The sequence below is a fragment of the Salvia miltiorrhiza genome, chromosome 8 (genome assembly GCF_028751815.1).
Source record: "Salvia miltiorrhiza cultivar Shanhuang (shh) chromosome 8, IMPLAD_Smil_shh, whole genome shotgun sequence".
In the NCBI taxonomy this organism is placed as follows: domain Eukaryota; kingdom Viridiplantae; phylum Streptophyta; class Magnoliopsida; order Lamiales; family Lamiaceae; genus Salvia; species Salvia miltiorrhiza.
The window spans coordinates 30,965,741-30,981,828 of NC_080394.1; the positions used below are offsets into that span (position 1 = coordinate 30,965,741).

The 16,088-nt window shown below is 44.3% G+C and overlaps 1 protein-coding gene across 1 annotated transcript; it reads right to left on the reverse strand.

Moving 5' to 3' along the window:
* Positions 1-9,541: 9,541 nt before the first annotated feature.
* Positions 9,542-14,564, reverse strand: LOC130998316 (uncharacterized). The gene is made up of 3 exons (XM_057923744.1): positions 11,877-14,564; positions 10,636-11,723; positions 9,542-9,821 (listed from the first exon to the last, which is right to left on the reverse strand). Exons 1-3 carry the CDS (start codon positions 14,562-14,564, stop codon positions 9,542-9,544), a joined length of 4,056 nt encoding a protein of 1,351 aa, XP_057779727.1.
* Positions 14,565-16,088: the final 1,524 nt, after the last annotated feature.

The window sequence follows — 16,088 nt, forward strand, 5'->3', positions numbered from 1 at the left end:
GTTGAGTGGAGAAAAAGTGTATTGTTTTGGGACCCACCAATTAAATATAAATAAAAACTTACTAAAAATGGATAGGCCTTGAGTTGGTGGACGTCCCAAAAAGGAAAGAAGACCTTGAATTAGTGGACGGAGGGAGTACATATGAATGAAGTAAGCATTCTCATAAATTATTCTATTTTTTAAATTTATAATAAAGAGTATTTTCATTTTTTTAATTATAGCTTGAATATTTAAATTCACAACCTAAAGTAATTAAAATTGTGAATTATAACATAAAAATTCGAATTCACAATCAAATATGTTATGAGTAGTAAATTATAGTATAATAACTCAAATTCAAAACTAAGAGTATTTCAAGTTTTGATTTATATAATAAAATATTTTTGCTATCCACAAAAAATAGTCATAGAAAGGGACGATACGGGTTTTAATAAAAATGGTTATTGTATTGTAAGTGGAGAAAGAATCTCATTTAAAAAATAGTGTAAATAATGATAATATGTAAAGTTTCTAAAATAAAAATGAATTATTTTTTGTGGTCATTTAAAATGATAAAAAAATCATGGACAGAGGGAGTAGTAAGTATAATTATTTTATATGTATTTTTATAATAATGGATACTTTTAGATATTTTAAAACTACATTGAATATCTTCTAAAAAAAAAACTACATTGAATATAAAAAGGTTATTAGCCTGTAAATACACGAACTTTTTGCATTTTCTAAAATTTAACATGACTTTTTTTTTCAGCCCACAAATACACGAACTTAGCGCCTTTTCTTATTTTTGACACCGAATCGGAAAAACGATAATTGACTGCTGACGTGGAGGCCGGAATACATGACGTGGACTAATCGGATGATATAAAAAACAACACCGTTTTGGACTAAGCTAAACGACGTCATTTGAACCTCAAATTGAATTAAATTTAAAGGCACCAAAATTAGGGTTCGCAGACACCATTCTCTTCTCTGAATTTCTATCGTCCATTCCTTGCTACTCTTATGGAGCAACGCATGTGCAAGTGTGGTTTGCAAGCGGAGTTGAAGACATCTTGGACGGACAACAACCCTGCAATGCGTTTATTTCATTGTTCGAAAGATGTAAGAGTTGCTACTTTTATCTTGTTAATTCGCTCTATTTTGCTTTTATCTTGCTGATTTCGTTTAATTTTTTTCGCAGGCTAAGCCATGTTCGTACTTTGAGTTTATTGATCCCAAGCCCACCTTGATGCAAAGGAACTACATAGTTAAATTAAGGCGTGAACGAGATGCATTAGAAGCCGAGCTTAGAATTAAAAAATGGGAATGTAGCGAACTGAAAGAATCTGAAGAAGTAGTGTGGGACAAGGCTGGGCGCATTATTGTGGAGAATCACGAAATGGAGGATGAATTAAAAATTTTGAAGGAAGAAATGAAACGATTGAAAGCTAAATGTTGGTGGAAGAATCTTGTGCTATGTGTTTTGGTTATGTGGCTTGTTGTAGTTGTTGTTTAGAGTTAGTGTAATTCTTTTTGGCTTTCAATAACTCTTGTTGTTGTTCCTGAAATGTTATGGTATCATGTTGTTATGTTATGGAATGAATATAATGTTGTTTTGTTGTCTGTCAATACTTTGTATGGGAAAATAACTAGTAGCTTTACAGGAGCTTTACAGCATGCTCAAACAACACAATTTTGATTGGGATTCTGTCAACGTACCAGGAGCTTCACAGCATGCTGCTGCTGCACATATTTTAATTCATTAAGAAATTGTTTCAAAAGATACAACAGGACTATCACCAAGACTATCATCAGTGTCTTCATCATCACAAGGCACATAGTCCTCATCATTTTCAGATGGCTCAACATGAGAATTATCTAAGGTAAGTGTAATGGTGTTAGGCTCAGTTCGAATTACATCGGTGGTTTTCTCACCCCGTCTACCCTTCCCATTTTCAGTTATTTTATTTTGTTTACATTTCCCCTTCGCACTGACATGCTCTAATTCATCATAAGCATCAGCTATGTCCTCTTGTAATTTACAAAAAGGGTCTTCCGCGTATAGCTCATCTAGGTCAGCTGCACTCAATTCCTCTACCTCTACTGGAGCAAAATCCCCTACTTTAGTTCCACCATCAACATAAATATTTGCATGCCTACATGTCAATGTCAGATTGCTCAACATATCAAGTATATCTTGGTCATTCTTCATAGGCCTATAACTCTCAGAAGAAGGGATTCTATAGCATAATTTCAACCAAGACTCATACCCTAAACCCTTAATCACATCCTCCAAATCAAAATATCCAAACCTGTTTGATGAGGACTAGAATACTCATCAGCGCTATGCTTGGCAACACAAGAACATTTTACTTGATTACTATTATTGTTATTATTATCAAAGGAACTAACGAGCGCATGTCTAATTAAAAAGACTTGCTAACAAATGAATACGAAGAGTCAATCAGCCTTGACCAAAGTGCAGAGCTGCGCAGCTAGAGCAGCGCAGACCAGAGCAGTGCAGCAGAGCTGCACGGCCAGTACAGAGCTGCGCAGCCAGAACTTGGCGGCGCAGACGAAGAAACGAACTTGGCGGCGCAGACGAAGAAACGAACTTGGCAGCACAGACGAAGAGACTCGGCAGCACAGACTATCGAACTTGGCGGCGCAGACTACCCAAGTTACTCGGCAGCACAGACTCGCCTGTGTATCTCAAGGGAACTGCTCAACATGGGCAACGAAGGACAGCACAGATGAGTCAAGTCAAGATTAAAGTGTATTAAGGCATTAAAGGGCCTAAGCTCAATTATTAGAGTTCATGGGCCTAAGGCCTTTAGGGCTCATTCTCACATCTATAAATAGAAGGTTAGCTTTAGCATTAAGGAGGATGATTTATTTTCTAAGCAACATTGGTAATATGTAAAGGCTCTCTCAAAGTATAGTGAAACCAACGAAGAACTCCCGTGGACGTAGATCATTTATGATCGAACCACGTATATCTCGTCTCGTTTATCGTTTCTGAATTAGGGTAAAGTTTCTTGTTTCACCACTGTTTACATCACAATGGTGCTTCGTAAATATATCACCCTTCATATACAGCTCTTTACCCCGATATTCAATAAATTTGCCACCATGCGTGATATACAATGCAAAAGTGTCTCTACAACAAAAGGTTTGAAAAAAGCCAATCAATTACTTGCAAAAGGCAGAAATCTCCTTGTTTCAGACAAGGGATAAAAAAGCCAAAAAGCTATAAAACAAAACCTTGGAGAATAAAGAATTAAGAAAAGGGACCTATCTGTTTCCCATTGTAATAGCAGAAATATGGACCACCACAACACAACCCTACTTCGAATTAACAAATAAGCACGCCTCACGTGCAATCCTAACCAAGCGAGAATAAAATTCTGGAGTTGTTTCTTCCAAAGACTTGGGTGTTCAAAGCTTTTCCTGCTTTTGTTATGGCGGCGGAACAAAAAGCTTGCAATTAAACTAAACATATGGGTTTGACAAATTCAAATAGTTTCATTGATTAGTCGCCATTTGTTGGGGATTATTCAAATGGGTTTCACGATTTGTGTTTGGGAAGAAAACAAATTAGATTTAAACAAATGGGTTATGGGTTATACGGCCTCGTTTGGGAATTGCCAGCGAATTTGGGTTATTCATATTTTTTTTTAAATGCCAGCAAATTTTTTCAGATCAGCAAAATAATTAGCCATGTAAGCAGTAGATTACACGTCACTGTAGTAAGTCGCCGGTAGGGGTGGGACGGTACGGTATACCTTATTAAATCGATCATACCTTATACCTTACCTTTACCTCCGGTATGGAGAAAATTCATACATTTACCTTACTTTTACCTACGGAATACCTTAGTTCGGTATACCTTAAATACGGTATGAAGAATATACAAAACCTTTACCGTACCTTTATTTCGGTATACCTTACCGAATTTCGGTATTACCGTACTTTTACGGTATACCGCACTTTAACGGTATACCAAAATAATCGGTATTACCGAAATCGAAAAAATTCAATACGGTAAAAAGTTGATAACTTATTTATTTAAAACATGTTTAGATAATGAATAATATTTAACAAATATAATAATGACATAATAATTAAAATATATCACAAATAAACAAAAAGTAATACATTTATTATTAGTGATATCAATGTAAAGTTATATGAGATTTATAAGTTAGATGTAATTTAAGTTATAATATAATATCAATATTAATTATAACTATGCTATTATATACATAGATGTTACACGTCAGAAGTATAATTTATTGTAGAACAATAATCTTAGTTATATAAATATAGAATATTATATTATAACTGTACAATAATCTTAGTTATATAATATAGAATATTAATTTATAACTGTGTTATAATATCAATCTAAATAATTCAGTTATATTAAATTATATAACTTACATACTATATTATATTTTATTCACTTTTATATCATTTGATGATATTTATATTCGTATACTTGTATGCATTCATGTAATATATAGTAAATTATATAGATGTTATAAGTTACATATAATTCATATGTTAGACGTAATATTATTTATAATATAATACTAATATTATAACTATGCTATTATATATGTAACTATTATATGTTAGGTGTATAATCTATTGTAAAACAATAATTTTAGTTATATATTATAACTATACTATAATATCAAAATAAACAATTTTATTTTATTGTATGACTTATACTATATACTATATTTTATTTATTTTTGTATCATTTGATGATATTTATAAATTCATGTACAATCGTATATATTCACATAATATAGATTATATACATAATTTTATAAAATATATAAATATTTTTAAAAATATATATTATATATTTTAAAACTATAGATTTTGATACGATATATAGCGCGATTTTCGGTATACCAATATATACGGACAACTGCGGTATATCAGAATAAGGTATTGTACCTTATTAATTACCGGTATATACCGAATATTAAAGTATACCAGAATAAGGTATAATACCGCATCACCGGTATATATAGTAATATTCGGTATACCAGTAATACGGTATCAAACCGTGTTTCGGTATATACCTTTAATACGGTATTTATTGATTTTTTCGGTATATACCGCGGTATCGGTATACACCGGTATCTGAAAAATCCATACCTTTACCTTACCGTAAATCTTCGGTACGGTATCATACCTTACCAAAAAAATCGGTATACCTTAAATTCGATATTTTGCGGTATTTTACGGTACGGTATGACCGGTATACTGAGTTTTCGGTATATTTTTCCAGCCCTAGTCGCCGAATTCTTTATCGGTGTCAAAAATCAGAAAATGCGCTAAGTTCATGTATTTGTAGGCTGAAAAAAAAAGTCATGTTAAATTTCAAAAAATGCAAAAAGTTCGTTGGTGAAGTACGATTGAATGGATATAGATTTAATCGGTGAATTATTGTAGAACTATGAATTATACCTAGTGTTGCTTGAGAATCGAGAGAGAAAAGTAAGGTTGAGAGCACGAAGACTGATTGCTGTTGTATTGCAAAATGAAGATAACGTAGATTTACAAAGAGCACGTAGGTAGCTATTTATAGATTACACGTAAAGGGTAAAAGGGTAAATTCATCGCTGGAGCATGCGCCTTGCGTGGTCAGGGGCATAACAGTAAAATTGTCCTCAGGCGGGAGATTTTCCCGCTCTTATGATGGTTCCTCTGGCGAAGACCGTTGTTCCGGCGAGAATGACTTCTCTGGTATATGTCGTTCCACTGATAAGGCCCATTCCTCTGACTTCTCTGCGGGAGTCCGTTTCTCTGATGAAGCCCGCTCCTCTGGCATATATCATTTCTCTGCTCTGCACATATTACTCCTCATCAACTACTCCCCCCTCTGGTCTGACTAGTTCGCTCTGGAGCAGAGTAACCTAGTCAGAGTGTTCGCCCGCGTGGCTAACGTCATCCGCATTAAATGCCCGCCCCTTTTACAATGTACTTTTCCGCTTTTTGAGGTTACTTTTTAACCTTTGCGTCTTTTCGTCTCTCCGTAGGAATTCTCGACCGTCGATTATTTCTCTGATGCCACGTGTCGTCCATCCCGCGTGTTGGTAGTTGCCCGCGTACGTTTTACTTAGTCGATTCGAATTTTTACTTCCCACTATTCATCTTCTTCCCAATTTCTCTGAATCCTTTCGACTGCGATTTCCGGCGATTCCTCGTTCTCGATTCCGACGTATTTCTCACAATCCTTCCGTTCCAGTCTTGTTTTAGGTAAATCGCGTATCCTCCCCTCCCGATATCTATTTTTAGTGTATAGTTCTTTTCTGGAATTGTTGGTGCTCTGATTGAGCGTGAGCCCTAGGGTTTTTTTTTTCTACGACCATGGCCTCCACCTCCGTCGCCCAGCCTGATTTCTCCCCCTCCCCCTCTCCCTCTCCCGTAGCTTCCCCGATTGACTCTCCTCCTCTTTCCAACCCTGATTCTCCCCAGGTTTCCCCAGCCTCATCCGAGCCTCAACCTTCCACCCCGAAGTCCCCCAAGACCATTTCTCCATCCCGCCTAAGTGTGGCGGCGATGCACAAAATGTACGAGAGGTGCAAGCGCCCTGAGGGTTTGACTTTCGAGCCTTATTCCAAGGCTTCGGAACCTTTTCACCAAACTTCATATGAACAAAATCCCCCTCTTCGAAGCACAAGTGGATGCCGGCCTCAGGCTTCCGCCTCCTCCCCTCCTAATACAAGTCTGCAACTATTTTCGCATTCCATTCTTCCAAGTACTCCCCTCTGCTATTCGAAGGTTGTTTGCCTTCCATATCATCTGCACAGCTCACGGCGTTCAAGACACCGCCGAGCTGTTCCTACAAACCCAAACCATCCGGTGGCAGGGTCACCCCTTATACAGCTTTGCCGCCTGTAAGTCCTACCCTACCTCATTCCTCAACTCCCTCAATTCCCACGACAAGGGATTCATATCCCGTTATTGCTATGTAAAAATCAACCAGGGCTCCTGGCGTCAGTATGATGCCCAAGAGCTACAATGGCATGAATCCCGGACCGCGTATAAGCCTCCCGCTAAGGGGAAGCCCTCCGATACTAACTTGAGTATAATAGGTTTTTTGAACTCCCTCAATAAAGATTCTCCTTTCCTCTGTAAGAAGTTGACCGAGGATAACTCGGCCTTCCATAGGTAAAATAGGCATTAGTAGTTATGTAAAAATTATTTGTTACCTTGCTTTTGTTGATAAAACCTTATTTGTTTGCAGGGATGTCGTGGAAGAACAAATGCAGATTTGATCTCGCCGCTGACCGTCCCTCTGGCGAGGGGGGACAGGGCTCTGGGCAGCCCGTGGACCCTGGGGTAGATATCTCCGAGCTGGTCCCAGTTGTTCCGGCAGAGACCACCCCGGTGCAGCACTTCCCCCCTGGCAAGGGGAAGGACATGGATGTGCTGTCCATGTTCAGCCCAGACAGCCAGAGGGCAGGGGGATCTAGCTCTGGCCAGACTGGGGGGCAATCCGCCGTTCAGGTGGTGGATTTGGATGACGATGTGCCCCTCTCCCAATCACTCCACAACATCCCTACTCCCGACTCCCGCCTAGTCCAAAGGAAGAGAAAGGCTGCCACTCTGGCCCTTGCAAAGAAGCGTCGCAAAGAGAGCCTGCAAAAGGCTAGCAAATTTGTGGACCCAGAGGCCGGGTCAGCAGGTGAAACGGAGGCGATCTCCGTGGATGCTGAAACGGGCAAGGCATTGGCCTTGCCTGCAGAGGAATCGGAGGCCCCGGACCCCAAGCCGATCTCGTCCCTAAGGGGGCGTGATTTTGTCAACACCATACTCTCCCACGTCCACCCCAAGGATAGGGAGGCCACGCAGAAAATAAAGAAGGTTGCGTTGGCTAACTCACTCAGCCGCTTGGTGCTTCAGGTGCCCTGCATTATTTAACATGTTTGAATATTTTATGTTACTGACCTTTTGATTTCTCTGTTCTAACCCTTTCCCATCATTTCTCTACAGCTGGAGTCCCAGGTCGAGGAGGTGATCCAGTGCATTGATGGCTACGGTGCACTGGAGAACGACTTGGGGGCGGAGAAGAGACGGACGGCGGAGCGCGACGAGCAAGTTGCTGGTATCGTGCAGCGGTACAGCAAAGCAGAGGCGGACGTGGCCGAGCTGCGGGCCAAGCTTGCACAGGCAGAGGTGGAGAATGCCTCTTTGGCCTCTGAGTTGGCGAGGGCCACGAAGGAGGGTCATGAGAGCCTCTCTAGATTCAAGGCGAGATATGACGAGGAGTACAAGGAAGCCAAACGTAGCTGGAAGAAGATCTGTGCAGGTGCTCAGAACCGTGGCTATGTTATGGGGGCTTGGGGATCAACGTCTGGAGTTCTTCCTGTCCCCTCAAGGCCAGCATTTCCTGGGTATGATGCTGGAGGGTACCCTGGCAGCTTTCCAGCGGACTCCGGATTACTTGGAAGGCTTCGGGTCCATCTTCGCCAACGTGATAAAGCAAACCGCAACAAAGGCGTTGGAGATGGCGGGTGTGCCCCCGGAGCAAATTGCAGCCTTAGACATGCCGGCCTTGATGGAAAACATCAAGGATGAAGACCTGAACCAGCTGCTGGGGATCACTGCTGATTCCCCCCAGAAGCCGGAGTGGTGGTATCCAGTTTTGGAGAAGGCCCTTCCCTACTTCGCTTTTGGGGTCGGCTCTACATCGGTGCCTGCTGCTCCGGTATACAAACCTCGCTTCTGCGCCTCCCTGGTGAATTTCGTGAATCAATTGCGGGGTCCAGCTGGGGACAGTACTCTGGGGTTTTTGCAGTACAACATGGAGCCTCCCTTGCCCTCCGGCTTCCAGGCCTCAGCCTTCGAGGATCCTGCTTCTTCCTCCTCCGCGGTGGATCAGCTTTTTGCCATGTACAGAGATGAAATAACATACGTGCAAGAAGCTTTGAAGCTGCTGGACGTGGAAGTGTGTCTTCCCGAGGTGAAGGATACTGGCACGTTGCCGGTGCTTGCAAAGGGAGCCTCCTCTGGCCAGGTCCCTGCAGCTGTCGTCCCTGCTTCGGTCCCCTCCGTCCCTGCTCCAGACTCCTCTGCTCCTGCCTCCGAATCTGCTGTCCCTGCTCCTCCCTCATGAATGCCCTGCTGTCCCTTTTTTTTGTCTTAACCAATTTTTTTTTTTAATTTCTGGCTTGTAAATATTTAGTACTTATTTTGGCTCTTGATGTATAATCTGCCGTTTTGGCATTGTAAATGAAATTTCCTCATCACTTGTCTCGCCTTTAAATTTTTATGCTGGTTCTGCCTTCCTTCGCGCTTTGTGTTGTTTTGTTGTTTGTTGAGCTTGCATTCCCATACCTCGAGCTGTGATGTATTTTTTGTGAAGTAGGGTAGGATTTTTATTTTTTGTTGAAGTGTTTGTGATTCCTCTGGTCGAGTTTTCCTTTGAGTAGCTTTCTTGGTTGTGCTTCCCGTTTGATGCTTCTGAATGATCCTTTTGAGTGATTCTTCTGATTTCCTCTTCTGGAAACGTCCTTGGTTTGTCCCTCTGTGGCTACTCTGAGCGTTTCTCTGATCCTTCCTTCTGGGATTTCTCTGACTCCTGCCTTGAGGGTTTCTCTGACTCCTGCTTTGAGGGTTTCTCTGACTCTTGCTTTGATTCTCTGACTCCTGCTTTGAGGATTTCCCTGACTCCTCCTCCGAGGATTTCTCTGACTCCCGCTTCTGGGTCATCCCCTCGCTGCTCCTTTTGTTGCCTTCTTTTGTTGCTTTCCCACGCTGCTTCCCTTTGCTGTTTCCCTTTGCTGCTTCCCCTTGCTGCTGGCTGGAACACTCTGCGTGGAGCATGGAAAACCCGAGGGGTGCAACCAACTTTCGCGGCTTACGATTGAACAGTAACCCTCTGCGCGGAGCATGGAAGACCCGGGGGGTGCAACCAACTTTTGCGGCTTACGATTGAACAGTAACCCTCTGCGCGGAGCATGGAAGATACGGGGGGTGCAACCAACTTTCGCGGCTTACAGTAACACTCTGCGCGGAGCATGGAAGACCCGGGGGGTGCAACCAACTTTCGCGGCTTACGATTCAACAGTAACACCCTGCACGGAGCATGGAAGACCCTGGGGGTGCAACCAACTTTCGAGGCTTACGGTTCAACAGTAACCCCCTGCACGGAGCATGGAAGACCCTGGGGGTGCAACCAACTTTCGTGGCTTACGGTTCAACAATAACCCCCTGCACGGAGCATGGAAGACCCTAGGGGTGCAACCAACTTTCGTGGCTTACGGTTAAAATGATTCCTCTGCTCTGCCCTTGACGTTTGCTTTTTTTCCCTTGACTTGCTAAGAAGCAATTTTGAATTTGTTTCTCCCTTGACTTGCTAAGCAGCAATTTTGAATTTGTAAATTATGGACTATGGGTATACACCCTACTCCCCCCTCTGGTGACATGTGCAATGCTCTGCATGAACATGTTAAGTATAATATGCAATTTGAAAAGCGATAATTAAAATAAATGAGTCAACACCAGGGAATTCCCTAGAACCACGTATCCGATTTTATTGATATCATGGCCCCGAACCTCGTTAAAACCCCTGTGGGGAAAAGAGTATTCGGTCTACAATTTGTCGTGTCATCTAAGCAACATTACACATAGAACTTTTTCAAAGTATTGATGTTCCACGGTCTAGGGAGAGCTCTGCCGTCTGGATCCGACAAAGTGTACGCTCCGCCGCCCAGGACCTCGGTGATGATGAAGGGACCCTCCCAATTGGGTTCAAATTTGCCCACTGGCTTTAGTGCGTCTGCTTTCTTGAGGACTAGGTCGCCCTTGGCTAGCTTCCTTGCTCTGACCCTCTTGTCGTATCCCGCCTTGATGATGCTTTTGTATTTCGCTGCTCTGACTTGAGCTTCATTCCTCTGTGCTTCTACAAGATCGAGCTCTGTTCTTCCGAGTTTGGAATTTTGCTCTGTATCGTAGGTAGTGATGCGATATGACTCCAGTCTGGCCTCCACTGGTATCACTGCATTGGATCCGTATACCAGGGTGAAAGGCACCTCGCCGGTTGCTGTCTTTGGGCTAGTTCGATAGGCCCAAAGGACAGTGTCCAATTCCTCGACCCATTTCCCTCTGCTCTGATTCAGCCACTTTTTGATTCCCTCACAGATTGATCTGTTTGCTAGCTCCACTTGCCCATTTGCTTGAGGATGAGCCACGGACACGAAACGCTGGGTGATGTCCATTCGGTCACAGAAGTCGGCAATTCTCTGCCCTGTAAACTGGGTTCCATTGTCTGACACAATGATCCTGAGGACGCCAAATCTGCAGCATATGTTCCGCCAAATGAACCGCTCCACTGTCACCTCGTCGATCTTCCCCACGGCCTCGGCTTCAACCCATTTGGAGAAGTAATCCACCGCCACGATGAGGAAACATTTGCCCCCTGGTGCCGTGGGCAATTTCCCAACGATATCTATGCCCCATTTGTCAAATGGGCATGCAGCATACATGACTCCCACGGTTTCCCCCGGGACATTGATTCTCCCAGCATGTCTTTGGCAAGCCTCGCATTTGCGGACGAATTCCCTGGCATCCTTGTTGATGTTAGGCCAATAGAACCCTGCCCGAATGATTTTTTGTAGAAGATCCCGGAACCCCGTGTGACCACCACAGCAACCTGCATGAATTTCTTTTAAAGCAAAATTAGCCTCCTCTGGAGATAAGCATTTCAATAAAGGCTGAGTAAAGGATCGTTTGTAGAGTTGATCATTGATCAAGCAATAATTCTCGTAGCGAGCCCTCTGATTGGATTCTTTGCTCAACCGTTCCCCTGTCTTAAGAAAGTGTATGATTGGAGCCCGCCAGTCATCCCTAATTTCCACTGAGAAAACCTGTGAAGTCCCCATTTCTCTGGTATCACAGAGCAATATGATCTCGTCACTCCATGTCTGTTCCACTGCGCTGGCCATGCGTGCCAACAAGTCTGCTTTTGTGTTTTCCTCCCGGGAAATCTGCTCGATTTTAAACTCCATGAACTTTTGTTTCATTTCGTTGATTTTGCAGTGGTATGCTTTCATCCGCTGGTCTTTGACATGATAGGCTCCCGACAACTGTTGAGCCACTAGTTGGGAATTGGTCCTGATGATAACACATTCAGCCCGCAACTCTGACAAGATGTGCGCCCCTCTGACCACGGCCTCGTACTCGGCTTCGTTGTTGGACATCCGGCAGGTGAATTTGATAGCAAATTGATATATCCCATAGCTTGGTGAGATGATGTACACCCCAATTCCGCACCCTTCCTTTGTTACTGACCCATCCACAAAAGCAACCCAAAACTCTTGCATAGGTCGGCGAGTGGTTTCTTGGATAAAGTTCGCAAGAGCTTGTGCTTTGATTGCCGTTCTCGGCTCATACTCCACGTCATACTCCCCCAACTCCACGGCCCACTTGACCATTCTCCCCGACAAATCTGGTCGCCCCAATACCTGCCTGAAAGGTAAAGCAGTTCGCACCACTACCCTATGCGATAAGAAATAAGGCCTCAATTTTCGTGCCGTGACCATGACTGCCAGAGCAGCCTTTTCAATCTCAGTGTAGTTTAACTCGGGACCCTGGATGATTCTGCTAACAAAGTAGATCGGCCTCTGGTGATTTCCCTCTTCTCTGATAAGCACAGAGCTAACCGATTCTTCTCCCACTGCTATGTATAAATATAATGTTTCTCCCGGGACTGGCTTGGTCAGAGTCGGAAGCTCTGCTAGGTAGGCTTTGAGATCTTCAAACGCTGTCCGACATTCCGCTGTCTGCTGAAACTTGGTTCCCTTCCTTAAGATTTTGAAGAACGGCATGCTGCGCTCTGCCGACCGAGAGATGAACCTGCTCAGAGCAGTGATACGCCCGTTCAAAGTCTGTACCTTCTTGATCCCTCTTGGCGGTGTCATTTCCATTATGGCCTTGACTTTCTCCGTATTGACTTCGATTCCCGCAGGAGTAACTTTGTATCCCAAGAACTTTCCCGTGGTGACCCCAAAGGTACACTTTGCTGGGTTGAGCATGAGCCGGTGTTTTCTGATCACCGTGAAAACCTCCTCCAGGTCAGAGACATGATCCTCTACTCTGACACTGCGCACCAACATGTCATCGACATATACTGATATATTCCTTGAAAGTTGCTCTTTAAAGATTTTTTCCATCATCATCTGGTACGTGGCCCCTGCGTTTTTTAAACCAAACGGCATGCTCCTCCAACCGTAAACCCCGCAGCAGACGGTGAAGGCCATTTTGGCAATGTCCCCTCTGTTCATTTTTACTTGGTGGTATCCCTGATATGCATCCATCATGGGCAGTAGCGCGCAGCCTGATGTGGAATCTACTAACTGATCAATCCTCGGCAGAGGATAGTGGTTTTTTGGGCAGACAGCATTCAAGTCTCTGTAATCCACACACATACGCCAACTATTCATCTTTTTTGCCACCATCACGGCATTTGATATCCACTCTGGATATTGGACTTCCTCAATATGGCCCGCATCCAACAACCCCTGAACCTGTTCCCTGATCGCGGCATCATTTTCGGCACCGAAATGCCTTGTTCGCTGCTTCACTGGTTTAACCTTCGGATCCACATTAAGGCAATGTTCCGCCAACCCTCTGTCTATTCCCTTTAGATCAGCCGTACTGAAGGCAAATACATCCGCATTTCTCCGCAGGTAGCTAATTAGCTCATTTGTAGTTTGTTTATCCATGGAAGACCCTATCTTGGTCTGAAAACCTTCTTGCCCGGGGAACAATTCAATCATATTGCACACGTCACTGGTGGAAACCAGAGCGGTTTTCTCTGCACTGTCCCGATCTTTCAATAATCCCGCCAGCTCCTGTCGCTCTTCTGCCGGGGCATTAACCTCGCCCACCTTTCCCCTTTTCTGGGTATCCGATCCCTCTGTTATTCTTTCCCTTTTCTGCCCCGAGGAATGTGTAAGCATTTGTACATGGCATGCTTTCGATGTTTTTTGGTCACCCCATACCTCTCCCACTCTTCCCCCTCCGATGGGGAATTTCATTTTTAGGTAGAACATGGAGATTATTGCCCTGAATGCCGTCAAGGCGGGACGGCTGAGTATCACATTGTAGGATGGTTTTGACATATCCACTACTAGAAATCGTATTACCCTGGTTTTGCTAGCTGCAGCATTGCCGAGACTTAACGACAACTCCACGAAACTTATTGGCATGACCATTTCTCCCCCGAATCCGAATAAATGGGCGTTTGTTGGCTCAATGTGGGCTTCGACCCCCATGTTCTGGAGGCACTCCAGATACAAGATATTTACTGCACTGCCCGAGTCTACGAAGACACAATGAACAATGCAACCGGCTATGTCTGCCATGATCACCAACGCATCGTCATGTGGATACATAAGCGTCCGCAGGTCCTCTGCCCCGAAGCTGATGACCGGCTCTTCTGCCGCGCTCGTAATCTCCATCACTTGCTTGGGATAATACCCGGATTTCACTGCACGTACAACTTGTTTCTTGGCTCTGTTGGATGTGGGTATCCCATTTTCCCCGCATATCATATGGACCTCCCTTTTGTACGGGAAATGGGGTTCATGTCCCTGTACCGCTCCTCTCCTGTTGTCGCGGTTATCTTCTTGCCTACGATCCCGATTATTCCCTTGCTCTTGTCGCTGTTCGTTTCTCTATTCTGGCCTCTGTGCCTGGGCTTCATTCCCTCGGGCTATAAATTGATCCAAATTACCTGCGCGCACCAAAAACTTCAACTGATGCTTGAGGTGCCCGCAATGTTTGGTGTAGTGCCCATAGGCATTATGATACTCGCACAATTTGTTGTTAGGTCCTTGTTGTGGCTGCCCATCTCTGTAAGTCCCAGGCGCCCTGAAAAACGGTTGATTCTTGATCAGATGGAAGATCTCCTCCCGTGGCTTGTTCAAGGGGGTGTACTCGTCAAAGCGAGTAACTTCATTCACGGTGCGCTGTTGGCGGGATGGTCCCTCTGCCTGGGGAGGAGGCACCCTCGGGGGCAATCCTCTGAAAGGAGCCCTATCCTGGTGTCGGTTTCGCTCTGGTGCTTCTTCGGCTCTCTTAGCCTTGTGCTTGTCATTTTCAGCTTTTCTTGCCATCCTGGCATCCTCCAATTGTAAGTATCCCGGCAGCCTAGTCATGATATCGTCGAAGTCCCTGGCCAGTCTGATTTGCAGCTCATCAAAGAAGAGCCTCGGCTTCAGCCCTCTGACGTAGGCACAATTTTTGATTTGAGACTCCGCCTCTGGCACCTCCAGAGCAGCGAGGTTAAACCTGGCAGTGTATTCCCACAGTGTTTCATTCTGATCTTGTTTGATATCCATCAGGGAAAGGGCTGATTTCCCCACTCTTCGCGAGCTTGCGAATTGCCTCAGAAAACGTATTTGTAATTCTTCAAATGAGCGGATGGAATTTGGGGCGAGCGTCCCAAACCACAGCTGGGCAGGTCCAGTCAGCGTGGTAGAGAATATTCGACACTTGATGCCTTCGGTGTACATATGGAGCGTGACTAATCCTTCAAACCGATTGAGGTGTACCTCCGGATCGGTGGTGCCATCGTAATCCAGATAAATGGGCTTGTAGATTCGTGGCAAAGTGTCTGCCAGGATATCATCGGAGAAAGGACTGCGATTGTTGATGGGGTGGAACCTTGACGTCTTGGCCCTCTTGTCCTCCTTGTATCTCCCATGTTCCCTTCTTTCCTTCGGCGCGTCATGGGCATGACGCTTGTGAACCCTGTGGTCCTGCTTCCCAGAGGAGTACTCCTGCTCCCGTCCCTCTGACCTCTTGGTCTGTTCTGACTTCTCTGACCGGTGTGATCTCTCTGATCGGTACGACTTCTCTGCCATGTGGGATTTCTCTGACCTCTGCGCCCTGTCGTCCCTCTGGGACTTCTCCCTCAGTGAATTCTCCAGATCCTTGAGCTGGTTTTTCAGTTGCGACACTTGATTTTTCAGCCTCGCATTCTCCCTCGGCCTTTCCTCCTCAAACACGGGAGAGATGGATTGACTGTCAGACTCATCAACCCCCTCCCTTCTGACGACGCTGTTGAGCCTAAC